Here is a 16,558-nt window from a genome sequence, read left to right as displayed (position 1 = left end):
ACTAGGTCCCCCCAGGAATTTTTAACCCTCAGACTTGTCCACACCCAGCCGCCTGCAATTTGTCAATTACAGTTCCAGTTTCCTTCTCTGGCCTGGTTCCCGCCGTGGTTTGTGCTTGTGGGTTTCTGCTCTGGTAACTTGTCATTCTCCCCTCTGTTGCTCTCTTCAAATTTGGGGCAGAGGTTTGCGCTGTGACCTTACTGCTCTGACAGATCTAAAGAGAGTTGTTGATTTTTCACTTCGTTCTGCATTGTACTTGTTAGCACAGAATGGGAACTTCCAGTCGCTTGCAGCCTGACTGGAAACCGGAAGTCTAGCCCAGTTCTTCACACCAGTATGTCCTCACTCAACACTGATATATGCTCTTATTTGATTTGTAGTTATGCAGCACAAAGTTTTCATGCTAACATTAATCTTTTGTAACAGCTTACTTCTTTGATCAATATTCTAACTTATTTACAATGTAAACCATTAAGAATTTTGTAGAAGTTGTACTTTATAAAGATTGAGAATATACAGTTTACTATTATGATGCAATAAATGAACTCAAGTTAAACAAATGGCAACTATTACTTAGTTGGAGAGGCCTCTGCAAAATAAATACAGAGTAAATAGTGAAGACGTACTTAGTTATGCTATCTTAAAAGCTTCTGGTAAAATGTGTGCTAAAGATACACAGAAATATGCTAATTATATATGCTTCCTTGCTCTATTATTATTCATACCACTTTCACTTGCATATCTTCTAACTACAGAATAAATGATCTATTTACCAGAAAAAAAATCTACAATAAGTGTGTGGAGTGGGAGGAATGTGGATGAATGTGGATGGAGGAGTTGCTGGCACAAGAGATTATAATAATTACCTGTGAAAATCTCTTTATGCATAAATGCCTTAGGGTAAATGATAAAAAATAATAATGTCAGCAGAGCATTTTTGTTGTTGTTGATCATATTGCACTGACATTTGGCATCCACGTTAGAGGGTACTTCAAGTGTCAGAAAATCCTTAGCATGTTACTTTACACAAAATTGGTTCTTCAATAGAGACCTCAAAAACTAGTACGGAGGTAGAAATTTAAGGGGAAAAATCTGCCACTTGTTATTTCCATATCTGCCAAATAGCAATAGTATTATTGTGGGTACCATTGAAATTAGTGAGCACTTGTTACAACTTAAATTTAAAATTTAAAATGAGGTGTTGCTCTAGGAGTCAAGGATCTCATCATTTTATGTCATTGTTTCCAGTGAGCACTTAAACAGCCGTGTGAAATTGTGGGAAGGATTTATAATTTTTTCTTTTTCCCTTTTTTTGTTCTACTTTCTCTCCCCAAATCCCCTAAGTACATAGTTGTATATTTTAGTTGTGCGTGCTTCTAGTTGTGGTATGTGGGACACGGCCTCAATGTGGCCTAATGAGCGGTGCCATGTCTGCGCCCAGGATCTGAACCGAAGAAATCCTGGGCCGCCAAAGCAGGGCGCGGGAACTTAACCACTCGGCCACAGGGCTGGTCCCCTTTTTTTTTTCTTTTTTCTTTGAGGAAGATTAGCCCTGAGCTAACTACTGCCAGTCCTCCTCCCCCCCCTTTTTTTTTTTTTTTTACTTTATATTAGTTTTTATGGATTCTTGTGGTGAGCCCTGCAGGAATTTCAGCCCATTATCTTTTCTGAATTCCCAAATTTAACCCATGTTCATTCTTTTAGGTTGAGAAGGGGGCACAATGATGACATGAGGTTACCAAACAAATCAGCCCTAAAGCCGACCCATAATGGCAGTTGTTTGCACTGCATTGTTTTTCCCTTTTTTTCGTGCACATGTTTCTAGAGTGAGGTTAACTTAGTTAACTCCAGTACCATCTGAAGCTCCTCGAAAGCACATTATAATGAAAGTGAGTCCCAACCAAAGTTAAAATACTGAGCTTCTTTCTAGGACTTGTGAGAGGCTAGATGGTCACGAGTGGCTGAAGCCGGGTCTACTGTGATACCCCAGGGCAGGAAGGGTGTCCAGTGCTGTTACGTCATGGTAACACTTGGATCACACCTTACCATACATAAGGCTGTACTTACAAGGATTAGCTCTAGTCACAAACGGATCTTTGGACAATCATCTATGTACCGGAATTTGAGAGGTGTAGAAAGCCTCTCTGCCTGAAAAATGAGACTCTAGAACTGTCAAGACTTGTGTGACAAAGACAATTGAGGGACTTTTATTGAGTACCCACTATGCACAAGAAACTGAACTAATCTTTTCCATATTATTTCATCTAAAATGCATTACCTATTTTATTTCATTTAAAGCTCACTACAAACCTAGGAAGTCGGTAAGATAATGATAGTGATTTTAAAGTTTAGGAAACTGAGGCATGAATTGCCTCAGGAGTCAAGAATTGACAGCGTGGGGTTTAAGTTCAGCCTTACCTGAGTCCACATGCTCAAGCAGCCTCGTAGTAGGGGAAGAATCAGCTTGGGAGTTAATCCCAGTGGCTTCCGCCCACTTCTCCCTCGCTTACTCACTCTGAGGGCTCTCCGTGAGATCCAGCCACCCTTGAGCCTTGATCTTCTCACTCAGCAGAGAGGAAATGGTAAGAGCGCCTTCATCTTCCTCACAGTATTTTTAGGAAAGACAGATGAGATAACCAAGAAGAAAACAATTTGTAAATAACTCTGAAGCAGGCTCAATTCAGAGAGTTTCAGACATGCCTGGTACGTGGATGCTGAGGATCTACCAGCCCAGAAGATTAACTGCATGGAAGCTGAGGTGCTTTCTGGGATAAGAAATTAACCTGTGTTCACTGCTGAGTCTGAAATAACTAACTACAGGAGATATGACTTGACAGAATTCTCTTTGCAGGGGCGTCAGGGTGGGTCTGCCTAAAAACATACACATATTTATATATGTTGAATATACAGATATATTTTATTGAATACATATTAAATATTTGTAATATATATTTAAGCATGTATTTATATATTATATACTTATATATTTAAATACTTACATATTTATTATGTAATATAATATATTAATTATATATTATATAATTAATATAATTAATTAATAATATATAATTAATATACTTACATATTATTATATATTTACATACTTATATATTTAAATATATATTTATTTAAAGCATAATACATATTAATATATATATAAAGCATAGAGGCCATGGGGTGTCTAGAATAGACTGCTATAGTTATTAGTGAAATCTGCCTCTCAGTTCAGCCCCTTGGATGCATGACTATGTCCTAAGGGAAAAAGTTTAAAAAACAGAAGACCTATTTCATTAAGCTCTGTGATCCATCAGGGCACAGCCACTATTACTCTAGTGTCACTTAACACAAGGGGTAAGGAGCCACTTCCTTCATTCTATCACATTTTACCTCACAACTTACATGCCAGGAGAGCTTAGGGCAACCACTAATGGAGAATTGCTTTGCTTGGGAGAAAAGTGGGAGAGACCATGAGCTCCCTATGGAGCAGGTCAGAATGGTATGGCTGCTGGCAGGATCCAGTGGAACAGTGGTGGGGTAGCAGCCGAAACAAACCTGTGGTAACCACTGATGTTGAACAACTGTGCTTATATGGTATCTCAGGAGTGAATGTGGAGCATGGTAGAAACCATCACGGCTCACTGCATGGTACTGCACATAATAGACTACATGCAGACACAGGAAGGGAAACTGTTGTGCCCACAAAAAGAGCATGGATGGCTGCATTGCCTGGCTGAGCATTGTGTGGTAACTGGTGGAACTGTGTGAACACCAAGAGAGTAAGGCCCATGGGACTGCCAAAACACTTGGAGAGGATTTTGCCAGAAGCTGGAGATTCTGCATGAGGAGGTGTGCATCACAGCCAGGTCATCTGTGTGACACCTGTGAGGTAATCTATGAGTTAGAAATTATTATTTTACTGTGTCCCTATAGTATTAGGTATGTAAGAAGCAATCAGAATTCACTTTGGTCCTGACACGATACTGGAAATCTTCATCATTTTTTTTTGATAAAGATGTTTCTTTCATTTTCCCATGCATTCATCGGTATACATTTGAGGTGTAAGTTGATAACTGAAGTAAGTCTTAGTTGATAGTGTTTTTCTAAGTGCAGCCCCCATACTTAAGTTTCAGAATCACACAGTTTGCTTTGTTTTAAAAGTGGCCTTATCTGAGTCCAATTGAATCAGAGTGTGAGCTTACTTTTCTACCTTTTTCTCAAGATTCATTTTCATGAACACTAAGGTTTGAGATCTACTGCTTTATTTTCTCAGAGAGTAGAAGATAAAACACGTTGCCAAGACAGTGGTGGGCAGGGGTGAAGTAGAAGTCTTGCAAAGAGTGGTAAAGATTTGAAATATCTTCTGTAGGGAACAGTGGGAGACATCTTCAGGGATGCATACAAATACCACTGAGCAGTCCTGGGGCCCACTGAGCCTGCAGACCTGAAATTTGTGGGGATGAGAATCCTCATGGGTATCCAGGGAGGGGTTCCATGGCTCTCAAGTATTTATTGAGGATATGTTGTGGCAACCATGTGTAAATATAACTATTGATATGAAAGAAGACAGAAAAGGATACAATAGGTTCTACCAGCAGTGCATTCATAAAGAGGTTTAAAAAAATGGTTAAAGACAATTTAGGTGATAAAAACAAACTTTATTTAACACCTCATGAAGTGAACAATCTCCTTTTGAAGAACCGCAAAATGGGACAGAAGGCAAGAAGCTTTAATAGGATGAATAAAGAACAAGGAAAGGACTAATAGAAAATACCTGATTGGCTGGGGCCACATAGTCAACCTTGTTTGGGGTGAGAAAGCCCAGAGCTGGTTTGGCATTTGGGGACTGGCTGACTGGATACACTGCATTCACGAAAGTTATCTAAGTTTCGGTTTGCTGATGTGGCACCCCAGGCAGGAGAGGCTCCATTTTGGGCCTAGAAAGTTATTTCAACAGAGGCACAACCTTTTGTGAAAGGAGCCACAACATGCCGAACTCTGGTTAACGGCTGGGTCTCCAATTTGTCCACTGCTTCTCTGTTCGCGTCCGTACTGTGTTCCCAAGTAGCAGGAAAAAGGCAGCCCTTGGACATCGTTGAACTGGGAGAATCAGAGGAAGAGGAAGTGCCGGAGCCTGAAAAAGATTTCTAGCAGTTCCTGCCTCCAGATATCAGTGAGATAACAGGAGAATATTGTGCCTTGCACTCAAGTGCACAGGAAAGTGTATGTGTGGAATAGGAACAAGTTGTAGGAGATGGAAGATATTCTCATCCAAATAAAAAGCCAGCTGTAAGCCTTGGAGGAAAGTCCTCTGAATCATATTTAGAATCCAAACAATGGAGTTGAGGGCACAGTGACCAAAAAGAGTGAGAAGGCTGAGGAGAAGGCCAAGGAGATTGGGAAAATGGCAGAGGTGCTGGTCGACCTAGTCCGTTGGACAGAGAAAAGCAATTGTCTTGAAGGAGGGTTGGTGGTTTACAGCCAAAGGAATCTGCTAAACTGATGGAGATTGTCTGACACTCTCCAGAAGCTGAAACCAGAGAACCTTCTGTTTTCTTTCTCTCTTTTTTTTTGTCTACATGCTGTACTCACTTACTCTATGTTTCTGTGATGATCAGTGGTTGATGACCTCATATGAATTGTGACTGTTAAATGTTTTTGTTTGAGGAAGTAATTTTTATTTGGAAAATGCTCTCACATATGAGAATTAAGGCCTAGAATGTAAGCTTTTGCACCAGTCACCTTTGTTCCTGGGCTTTGGTTATTTTTAAAATTGAGGTGATTTGGTCTTTCTTGCATGACCAGATAGCTCCCTGGACCTTCTGGTCTATGTATGACACATGAGACTCAGAGCTGGAGTTCTCCAACTCTGGAGCTGCGGAAGGAGCTGCATTACTTCTAGAAGAGGACTCCATGCAGTAACTGCTAAAGAAGCTGAACAAGGGACCAGATTTCCACTGGGAATGTGATGCGCCTGACTTGGCTAGGACTGATGAATCAGAAGAGAGGGTGGAGGATGGTATTGTCTGTATTTGGGATTTTAACTTCTGTGTGGGACCAAACGAGGAGAGATGTCTTTTGTTCAAGACTTAAATTTTATCTGGGACAATATCTGACGTAACCTGTCTGGTCAGTTTCTTTGGACAACTTAACTCATGGAACCTAGAATAACAAATGAGATCTTGGTGTTCTGTACAAGTCGAGGTAATAACCTGATGCATTTCAGAGGATTCTGGGCATAAAATAAAAGAGATATTTGCCAAGGCCCCTGAAGGGCAGGGAAAGTAAAGTGAGGACTGTCTATGTTGGACCCTACACTGCACAGGGAATAGGTATCTTCAAGCTTCATAAGTTGTCCAGCTATAAGTTTGTTTGAGTAGCAGACTTGACAAGTATTTGAGGTCAAAAGATCCTACTATGAGGGAAAAACATTACCATGTTAATAAAAGTATTAATTTGCTTGAAAAAGAAAGGATACAATAAAGTATTGAAAGCCTAGTTGGGGAGGGAAAACAGGCACATATGAATGGCATTATTAACAATACAAGACAATGTTAAGGTAAAAGATAAGTTGAATGATAGTTCATAAATTTCAAAGTAAGAAACCAGAGACCAGAGTAGTTGATAAAAGAGGTGGAATTTGACCAGTGCCTTGAAAATATGATAGGATTTGAAGGAGGAGATCATTCAAGTCAAGAGAAGATATCATCACATCAACTAAACAATTTTTACTACCCTATGTGTACAATACCATGTCAGGCATTGTGAAGAATTGATACAGGAACAAGACACATTATTGGTCCTCAAAGAGATTACAGTTTAACAAGTTGAGCCATGATCATGGCTGGCTCTTGGAGTGCTGAAAAGACCCAACAAAGGGATATTTTTGGAGGTGCCATGGCAAATAATGTCGGGTAATATAAGAAATGTGTCCAAGTCCAGTTTTTTCAGGTTGCACACCAAAGATGAAACTAGCACATGTATGAGCTCAACTGAAAAATGGTTTGCTTATTTTTAAGAATTCAATAACAGGGTTGTATGAAGGCAGTACGGAAAGAATAGTCAGTAACTGAAGGAGTCTTAACTACAATAACTTGTAAAACTCAAGACACAATATCCCTTTCGAGTCTAAGTGGCTGTCTTTGGTTCCAATTTTTTTAACCACTTCCAAGTCAATGAAGCCTGGGTTATGCTTAGCAGCATAAATAAGGCACATCTGTACATATCTGAATTTTTTATGCTTTTTCACTGATGCCCTTGGGGGGCTTACAGTGAAGGGAAAACTGTCCCATAAGCCCCTCCACCTCCTTTTACCAGGTAGATATGTATTGGGGAGACAGTTCACAGAGAGCTTGAGAGCCAGGTGTAGATTTGCCAAACAATCTTCCTGAGCAGTAACATGTTGAAAGTGACCTTTAAGAAACTGTATTCAGCCAAATAAAATATACAACGTTAATATAAAAGCAGGTTCCTTGAGAGGAATAACAAACCATCCTTTAACAAATGGTAGAACCTGAGAAGATGCAACAGAATAGGACCTTTTGATTGAAAGAAGGAAAGAGAGGACAGTAGGGACAAATTAGAGCCAGTCCCACCAATGAAGGCATCCATGGGGCCACATGCAGACACTGGTAATCTGTGGGAGGGGACATACATAGGACAAGCAGAGGCTAGCAGAGGCTCCCCTGTTTGGCTTGGAGATGACCCTGAGCACCAGTGAGATTTAAAAGGTAGAGCACAAGGCAAAAATAGTGCATGGATGAAAATCATTCAAAAAAGGAAGAAAGAGGGGAAAGAGAAGGGGGATTGAAAGTCCCTGATGAAGAGGCCATGTGGAGACCAGCATAGTGCCTGAAAGTCTAAAAGAGCCAGGGATTTCCTGTGCCTCCACGATGCACTGCTTCTACAGCTGTGCACCAGAATTTTCTTGTATGTGGAAAAATACATATATTTAAACACTAGAACACTCTGAGTGCATCAAGACGCCCTGAGACATTTGTGAAGAGAGAATGACTGGTGAGGGTGCGGGGGGCGGTGAGAATGATTTCTACAAAGAAAAAAAAATCCAATGTGTTTTTTTTGTCCTAGGCTGAATCTAGGCCACATGTCCTTTGATGGGAATGATAGACTCCACTGCACTATTTAAATTGGTGTTTCTCTCTCATTTTTTTTTTTTTTGAGAGGTTTAAGTACATAGTTGATGCCTTGAAAATCCTATGCCCTTATTTTCCAGTGCTACAGAATTAATATTCTTGAACTTATGCTGTTCTGATGTTGTTTCTTAATCTCCTCCCATTAAAACTTCTCAATGTAAGTTTTATATACATGTTTATGTAACATCTATGACAAGAATATCTACAAAATATGGTATTCAGATTTAATCAGCTTGTATTGAGTACTCCCTGTGAACCAGGCAGTGTGCTGTGCAATAGCATAGAGCACATACGTCATCCTTCTATTGTTGCTGTGAAGTAGGCTTTTAAAAAAATTATTTATTCACAGGAAGTTGCAAAATATAGTACAGAGAGGTCTGTGTATTCTTGACCCAGTTTTCCTCAGCGGTATATCTTACCTAACTATAGTACAACATCAAAACCAGGCAGTTAACATTGATCCATTGTGTGTGTGTAGTTCTCTGAGATTTTATCACATGTGTAGAATTGTGTAACCACTGCATTCGAGATAAGAACTATTCTATCACTGCAAAGATCTCCCTTGCGCCACCCCTTTATCCGCATCCACCGCCATTCCTAATCCATGGCAATCACGAATCTGTTTGACATCTTTGTAGTTCTATAATTTCAACAATGTGACATAAATGGAATCAGAGAAGATGTGACCTTTTGAGACTGGATTTCTCACTCAGCACAATACCCTGAGGTCCACGCAAGATGTTGCACGTACCAATGATTTGTCCTTTTTATTCCTGAATAGCATCCCATAGTGTGGATGTACCATAGTTTGCTTAACCATTCACCTGTTGCAGAAAATTTTAGTTGTCTCCAGTTTTTGGTGATTACAAATAAAGCTGCTATGAACATTTGTTTGCAGGTTTTTGTGACATTTTTTTTTTTATTAAATTGCTTTTCAGAGCTAAGACTAAATAAGTTATCCAGAGCACTGTGCAGATTTCCAAACCCAGATGTTTTTACTTTATCTCCTGTGCTGTTTCCATGATCCCATATTAACCAAGAACCAATTGTTCTGCAGAAAGTGTTGAAAAGTAATGATTACATATTTGACTTTTTTTTTTTTTTGAGGAAGATTGGCCCTGAGCTAACATCTGCTGCCAATTCTCCTCTTTTTGCTGAGGAAGACTGGCCCTGAGCTCACATCCATGCCCATCTTCCTCCACTTTATATGTAGGACGCCTGCCACAACATGACGTGCCAAGCAGTGCCGTGTCCGCACCTGGGATCTGAACCGGCAAACCCCAGGTCGCCAAAGCAGAACGTGTACACTTAACCGCTGCACCACTGGGCAGGCCCCTGACTACTTCTTGATAAAACATTGGTTTCAGAATAATATCTGCTCAAAACTTGATTGCTTTTAGCATTATGGATGCACATTGATTCACTCATTTATTCACCACAACTATTATTTGAGTACCCATTAGGTGCAGGCCCTGTGCCGAGCGTCGGTCGAAGCAGGTGCCTGCCACATGTGGACTTTAACAAAATACTGTTTGCTGCATAGAGGTAGCTTGCTCCATGTTCGATGATTTTAACAGTTTTAAATTTTAGTTGGAAAATGTTTATTCAGAGTTAATGTGACTGCTATAATAATATTTCAATGTGTATTCTTAAATTTAAATTTGCTGAAAGATTTGGGTTAATATATTTTGCCTTATCTTAGGAAAGCAATTGCTGAGCATGCATGTACAAATACACAATCTAATTTTGTAAGGTGTGCAATTGAGTACTTCTTTCAAACAGGGGTATGGGTCAGATGGATTTTCATTTATAGCTTGTTCACAAATTAATGATTTCTTCTGCTTATTCTATGTCCCTTTCTTCCAATAGCATGAAAAATTAATCAACCATCCACAGAGAACCAAAAGAATTTCTACAGATCCTCTGGGTAAGGAGTATTTGCTGTGTCCTCATTACAGTGGTGCCCTTTTTCTCCTCTATTTTGTATTTTATGTGAATCTTTTAAGAAAAAAGAACAGAGAACTTTGCAATTAAGCAACCGTTAGGTTTATCAGCCTAATAATTGAATTTTCCTTCAGAAGCCATACACATATAGTCTAAATCATTCTCAAATATGGATGTAATTAAAACTGTTACTAAAATCTACAAGAAATATGAATGCTACTATTATTTTACTAAGATAACTAGTAGTTGCTTAGTTTAGTAAACAGACAACTATAGCTGGTTCTGAAATATGGACTATTAAGTTGTAAATCTTAAAGTGTGGTCAATTCAAGTCTACATATGAAGGCAATAGAGCTATATTGGTATGAAACCACAAAGGAAACGTAATGTTTGATTGTGGTTATGTGTAATTCAATTACATAAATAGGATGCAGATTTCAGGGCAGAATTTGACACTTTTATTCTATTGTAGCCTTTGAAACAATTCATTTTGTGATGTTAATAGTTACTACTGTGATAATTTATTGGTCTTCAAAAGACATCAGTGAGTGTGTTTAGTCAGGCCCATCACTAATGGCATAGCATTCCATTTAGGGGTTATCTTTATGGATTTGTACAGAAAACTTTACTGACTTACATTGGAAGTAAGTAGGATGAGAATGACTCTTAGTGTTAGACACTCTCTCAGAAGCAATAAAACTGTTTTCAAAGAGAGAGCAGATGATGCGGCAAAAACAAAACAAAACAAAACAAAAAAACACCAAAGCTCAAACCCAAACCAACAGCAGCAATAGATGAAATCTCAGCAAGTTTAATGATGTTGTTAACTTTTGAAGAATTCGATGTTTAAATAAAAGCATTCTCACTACCCTTGTCAACAACCACCAGAGAGAACAAGGGTATAATGATCTTTCCAATGCGTGCCAGGAAGTCCTAGGCTGTTACACAGCATGGTCTTGCATGAGCAATGACCTCTGAGTTGCTGCAGGAAGGATGATGGCAGATGAAGTTAGAGCAGGATAAAACTACGAGAAGTTTTAAATGCTAAGGTAAGAAGTTTAGACAATAGGAGGCACTTACAAGAGATTTTTTAACAAGGAACGGATAAGATCAGATTAGCTTTGAAAACTTCTGTTAGTTGTGTGGAAGACAAAAATCAGTCAAATCTGATAGCAGAGATATGAGGTAGGACCTTGTTTTTGCAACACTCCAGAAAGGAGAGGTGGGACAGTAAGGCTGCAAAGTTGGGGAAATGCCTGAGACATGTTTAGAGTTAGGGCCAGTAGGACTTGGGTGCCTGGGATGAGAAATAGGTTTTGTGAAATTTGAATGACATTACACGCTTTAGCTTACTCACCTGAGAGGCCACAGTCACTAGGAAAGTGAATAGAGTGAAGGATCAGGTGGAGAGGGGAAGGCCAAAGTTGATTTTGATTTTGGAAATACGGAGTTGGAATTGACTGTGGTATACGCTGGTAAAGATGATTCGGAGACGAATATTGCAAAGGCTATACCAGAATTTAGGAAAGACAGCCAAAGATGAAGATATAGTAGATCTGGGGTATTTCGCGCAGAGGAGTTGGTTAAGGCAGGAAGAGTTGATGAATTCCTCGAGAGGGGAGGACAGAAACAGAAGAGGCCTCAGAGAGGAAACAGTAGCTCAGTAGTATTAGGAGGTAGAGAGTCAGCAAAGGGGAAAGAGAAGGAAGAGGAGAACCAGGCTGGCTGTGGAACCGAAGGGAAGGAATAAAATGCTTTGTGGAAGCCAGAGAAGATGCTGACTGAGAGTCAGTTGCTGTAAGTAGTAATTAGGAGGCCTCTAGGAAGCTTGGAAAGAAGGGCTTCAAGAGCGTTCTAAAAGAGGGCTCAGAACTCCTGAACAAGGGTTTAAGGAGTGAGTTGACTGTGATGAACTCAAGGCATCAAGTTTATATTAGGTGTGGAAAGATTTTATGGTAAAGGGAAGGGAGAGAGAAAGAGGAGAAGAAGCAAGAAAAGAGGAGGCTTGAGTGTGTTTGTAAGGAGCATGGGAAGAACCTGTGGCGATGAGGTGATTAAGGAACAGGCGGGCAGGAAATTACTTGATGAAAAACACGGTGAGGGACAGAATCTGGCGAACACAGAGGAGTGAGGTTTTGTAAGAAAGTGATTTTTGAGATGAAAACAAGGTTATGAGGACTCAGGTCAAATGGCTTGGGTAAAGTTGGAGAAACAGACACTGGCTGAGTGAAACAGAAAGAGAGTGAGATTGGGGCTTAAGGATGGCAGAAAAGTTTAGGGGCACTGCTGTGGAAAACTTTAAGTTGAATTCAGGAAAAAGATTTTTTTAATGGGTTTATAAGCCGCTAAGGGTTCAAATGGTGTAAAAAGTGTAGAGTTTGTTGATCACATTCAGCATAGTTTCATAACCCTGGGCGTCGCAGGAGTTGATTGCAGTGTTTATATAGCAGGATTGGCAATTGACAAACTGAGAACAATGAAAGCCACAGAAGACAACAGATTTTAAGGTGGATGCAACACTATTCTTGATGTTCATGGCTGATCATTAGGAGCGGTATGGGTACAGAGGTATGTGAGATCCAGTAGAGATGACTGGGTGACTGGGGACATCAAAGGAATCATCACTGTATTAGTGATGGGGGCAAGAAACATACTAAGCAGGAGCAAAGGAGCAGAAGCTGTGAAAGTTTAGAGATGGTGGCCAGCAATAATATTGAGAAGCTGAGACCATGGAGGTGGAATAGTTCTGGCTGATGATGAAACATGAGGATTAGCCATGAAAGTTAGTTTCTAATATGGAGTCAAGGCACAGGTCATTGATGCTGACAATATTAAGAAACCCTGTGGTCAGTGGTATGACATTATCAACTGCATTGCTGATGATGTTGCCTGCTGATGGCAGGAGAGAGACGATGTGGATGGGGAGAAGAAGGCCTACCCATGTTGCATGAACATTAAAATGAATACCCTGCGTGATGAAAGCAGGATGTTGACTTGAAAGGGACATTGGAGAGCAAAGATGTGCTTGTTCCATTAAATCAGGTGCAATTTGTGTGAGTAGGTAGCTGGAAGGAATAGTTGAGTAAAAGGTGGCAGACACTTGTTCACACCGGAGCAGGGAAACTGGTGCAGGGGTTAGCATGAGAGTGAGAGACCATGACTGTGATGCAGGCTCGGGCTGGTGGATGGAAAGAGGGAGACAGTAGGGCTTAGGGATTTTACTGAGAGTGATGGATCTGAGTTACACAATGAAAAAATAACCACCAATCAACAACAGAAAAATGGAATCCTGAGTTTAGGTGGTGGACAGGAGTTGCAGGGTAAGGGAAGGGGTATGCTGAACTTAGAGGATATATTCAGAGGTCATGTTTCTGGTTCTAAATAGTCCAGAAGCCAGGAGGAAAGCTGGGGTAAAGGACTTTCCACAGAACTGCTCTTTGGGTAGCGGAGCTTGGTGAGTTTGTGTGTATGTGTAGTCGGGGAGGCGGGTGGTGGTGGTGAGGATTGCCAAGCTGCTGGTATAATTTATGCATCAGATTAGTATTAATTAAGAAAAGGATTTTATGAACCTAAAAATATCCTTTAACTACTCAAAGCATGGTTGGGGACCCCTGCATCAGCATATCATCTGGGAACTTGTTAAAAATGCCAAGTTTTTCCCCCACCGTAGTCCTACTTAACTAGACTATCTGAAGCGGGGCTTAGAAACCGTGTTAACAAGCCCTGCAGGGAAAGTTAAAATTTAAGCATTTCTAACCCTCTCCCATAGTTTAGTTGTCTCAAGAGAAGACCCTAGAAATGGTGGGGATTCAAAGGCTCTTAACTGCCCACCTGGGTGGTCCCAAATCTTTCTAATGCTGAGAGGCCAAAGTGGAAAGCACGCAGATTCCGTGGGAACAAGTGTGGAGGGTTAGATACTCACATCCTCCAGGAAAGAGTCCTCATGCTGCGTGTTCACGTGTGCCTGACAGACGCCCTGTGGGAGAACTTGCTCTACTGGCTGGCGGAGGAGCTCTCGGAAGAAAATGCCGAGTGTCTCTCCTCATCCCTCCCTCTGCGCCGCAGCACCATTCAGCTCATCAAACTGAAGAACCCCGATGATCTCACTGAACAGATCCACGCACTCCTTTGCTCCTGGAAAAAATCACTCCCAAATTCCACCGATAAACTCCGCCTTCTGGCTCGCCATCTCCGCAAGATCGGCAGGAGCGATCTTTCAAAAGAGCTCAAATTCAAGTGGGAAAATAAAGTGTTCACTGAACCACAGCCGTGGTTTGCTATGGCAGAGTAATGCCAGCTTGCTCCTTCTTTTGCCCTAGAAAAAGGTCAGAGTTGGTTTTAAGATTGTTTCTGTCAATATTTTACCAGCAGTTCTCAAGTAATGTTGTTTGAAGTGAATCTTTTTGATTGATGTGCTGTTGAGACAAGCGGAGAAGCACTAATCAGGCCATAAGAAGCATTCCTGGGTTTGAGCGTCCTTCATGGTTCAGAGATGTGTGTTCTGCAAGCATGACTGTCTTGAGTTCAGCCAAACCAAATAGCGTTGTAATCGAGTTTGCCCTGCTTACATTTTAATAGCTGAGGTTGCTTTCTAAGTGAAAAGGAAAGATAATGACATGCAGAATCTCTTTTTTTTATTGCTACCTACATAAAAGTAAACTAGTTATGCAGGATTCCAAGCAACTAATTCACATTATGCGCATACCATGGAGCCCGCAGGTAACAATGAGAAAGAAATTGGGCTGCAGAGCCCTGGTGTGGAAGATGGCAAATCACTTTAAGAACACAGACAAGCTTGATTAAGATTAAAAACAGAGTAACACTTCAACCATTTACTGCCACAAATTTTTCTTTTATTAAAAACGTAGCTTGGAATAGGGAAAATCTCATATTTTAGTATGAGTGAAATGAGAGAGTGCACAGAAAATGAAACATCAGTGAAAGAATTCAGGGCCTTTTTCACCTGCTTAGGAAAACAACCTGCTTTCAAATCAGTTTGGCAGAAACCTTATTACTTAAGCTCTATATGTGCATCGTTAAAAAAACCTACCTGTAAAAATCCCCAAAACTAAAATAAAAAACTAATAATCCCAATGCCCTCTATCATTGATAATCCTGATCCTGTGTAGCATATAAGCTTTGAGACCTTGGAAAGCCTAAAGCACTGGGGCTCCCCAGTGTGATACCCGTGGGGGATTGCTGTTACCAAATTGCTGTTACCAATTCGTTAATGCAAAACCATCGGGGCCTTGACCTGCAAACATCCGTAGTGATTTGTTTATATTATTGAATACCTGAAAATTAATGAAATTGGATGGAACATTAAATATTTATATGGTTTTGAAATGTAAAGACAAGATTTCCTTCTACAAATTAACCAGGGACTTAGATGTCTATTTGGTTATATATTGGAAAAGAGGACTCCAATTTTCCAACACATTCCTATTAAGAAACATTTTGTTAGTCAAGATTTGTATTATTTTTACATGTTTCCAAAAGGTACAATATTTTTCATGTGTCCTTGGAATGAAGGAAACACTGAAATGTTTATTGTTCTTATGACTACAAAATAACAAAAAGGTAAAGAAAATAAAATTCACATCTTCTTCCAAAACTGATTGCCATTATGAATATTTTGGCATATTTTCTTCCAGTTTTTCTTTTTTCCTGGAAGGACATGTTCCTATGTCTGTGTATAGATGTATATAAGCAGTCACCTATGTGCTCACGCGCACACACACACGAATACATATAATCCCCTCACACATATTGCCTCACCCATTCACCTCCTCCGTACTCTCTCCCTCACTCACATTTCCTCACACCCCCTCTCCATGTCCTCATACCCCCGTAAGGACTCTCACTTATTCAAACACACATCCCCTCCCACACACCTCTCACAAACACACTCTTGAACACATACCTACCTCTTACACGCACACAGACTCACATCCACATTCGTCCTTGCGTGTACCCTGTCACAAACACAGGTCCACCCATGTACCTCACTCCCACCTCTCTCATACCCACTTATTTACATACAACCCTCTCATGCATACAGTCTCTGATCCACTTGTACACTCTCACATATGCTTTCACAAACTCTCTCACACATACCTCACTCCCGCGTCTCATACACACATTACTCATTAATATACATACCCCACAGACACAGGCGTGCAGACAAATACACCACCTCACATTACCCGTATACCTTCATATACCATACACGGTCGTACACTCTCTTCTCACACACCCCACTCCCACCTCTCTCTCTCGCTCATTCTTGCTCTCTCACTTTCTCACACACACACACTCACTCATTCATGTACTTCACATACATACCCTTACAGGCACCCATCACTTCATACACACACACTTTGACACACATCTTTTCCCAGAATTAAAAAAAATGCTTATCTTATTGCAACAGTAAAATGATACAAAGGTAAATAAAGGAAAAA

General features: G+C 40.4%; 1 protein-coding gene, 1 long non-coding RNA gene and 1 pseudogene across 5 annotated transcripts in view; 2 read left to right on the top strand and 1 right to left on the bottom strand.

Moving 5' to 3' along the window:
- The window catches only part of LOC139082327 (uncharacterized), a 37,770-nt gene extending 23,624 nt beyond the window's left edge, over positions 1-14,146 (bottom strand). The window contains exons 1-2 of the long non-coding RNA XR_011538225.1: positions 14,017-14,146; positions 2,419-2,598 (exon numbers count right to left, since the gene is read on the bottom strand). This is a non-coding gene — a long non-coding RNA (uncharacterized lncRNA). The remainder of the gene's footprint in view (positions 1-2,418; positions 2,599-14,016) is intronic.
- DTHD1 (death domain containing 1) overlaps positions 1-15,708 on the top strand; it is a 66,696-nt gene extending 50,988 nt beyond the window's left edge. For all 4 annotated transcript variants that reach the window (XM_070612983.1, XM_070612985.1, XM_070612984.1 and 1 more), the window contains 2 exons: positions 10,020-10,077; positions 14,066-15,708. In XM_070612983.1, the coding sequence (XP_070469084.1) occupies positions 10,020-10,077; positions 14,066-14,385 (378 nt within the window). In that variant the 3' untranslated portion in view covers positions 14,386-15,708. The remainder of the gene's footprint in view (positions 1-10,019; positions 10,078-14,065) is intronic.
- Positions 3,468-5,620, top strand: LOC103548874 (MORF4 family-associated protein 1-like; annotated as a pseudogene).
- Positions 15,709-16,558: the final 850 nt, after the last annotated feature.

The sequence above is a fragment of the Equus przewalskii genome, chromosome 3 (assembly GCF_037783145.1).
Source record: "Equus przewalskii isolate Varuska chromosome 3, EquPr2, whole genome shotgun sequence".
Classification (NCBI taxonomy): Eukaryota; Metazoa; Chordata; class Mammalia; order Perissodactyla; family Equidae; genus Equus; species Equus przewalskii.
Note: the sequence above shows the minus strand (reverse complement) of the source record. Positions and strands in the feature narration are given on the sequence as shown.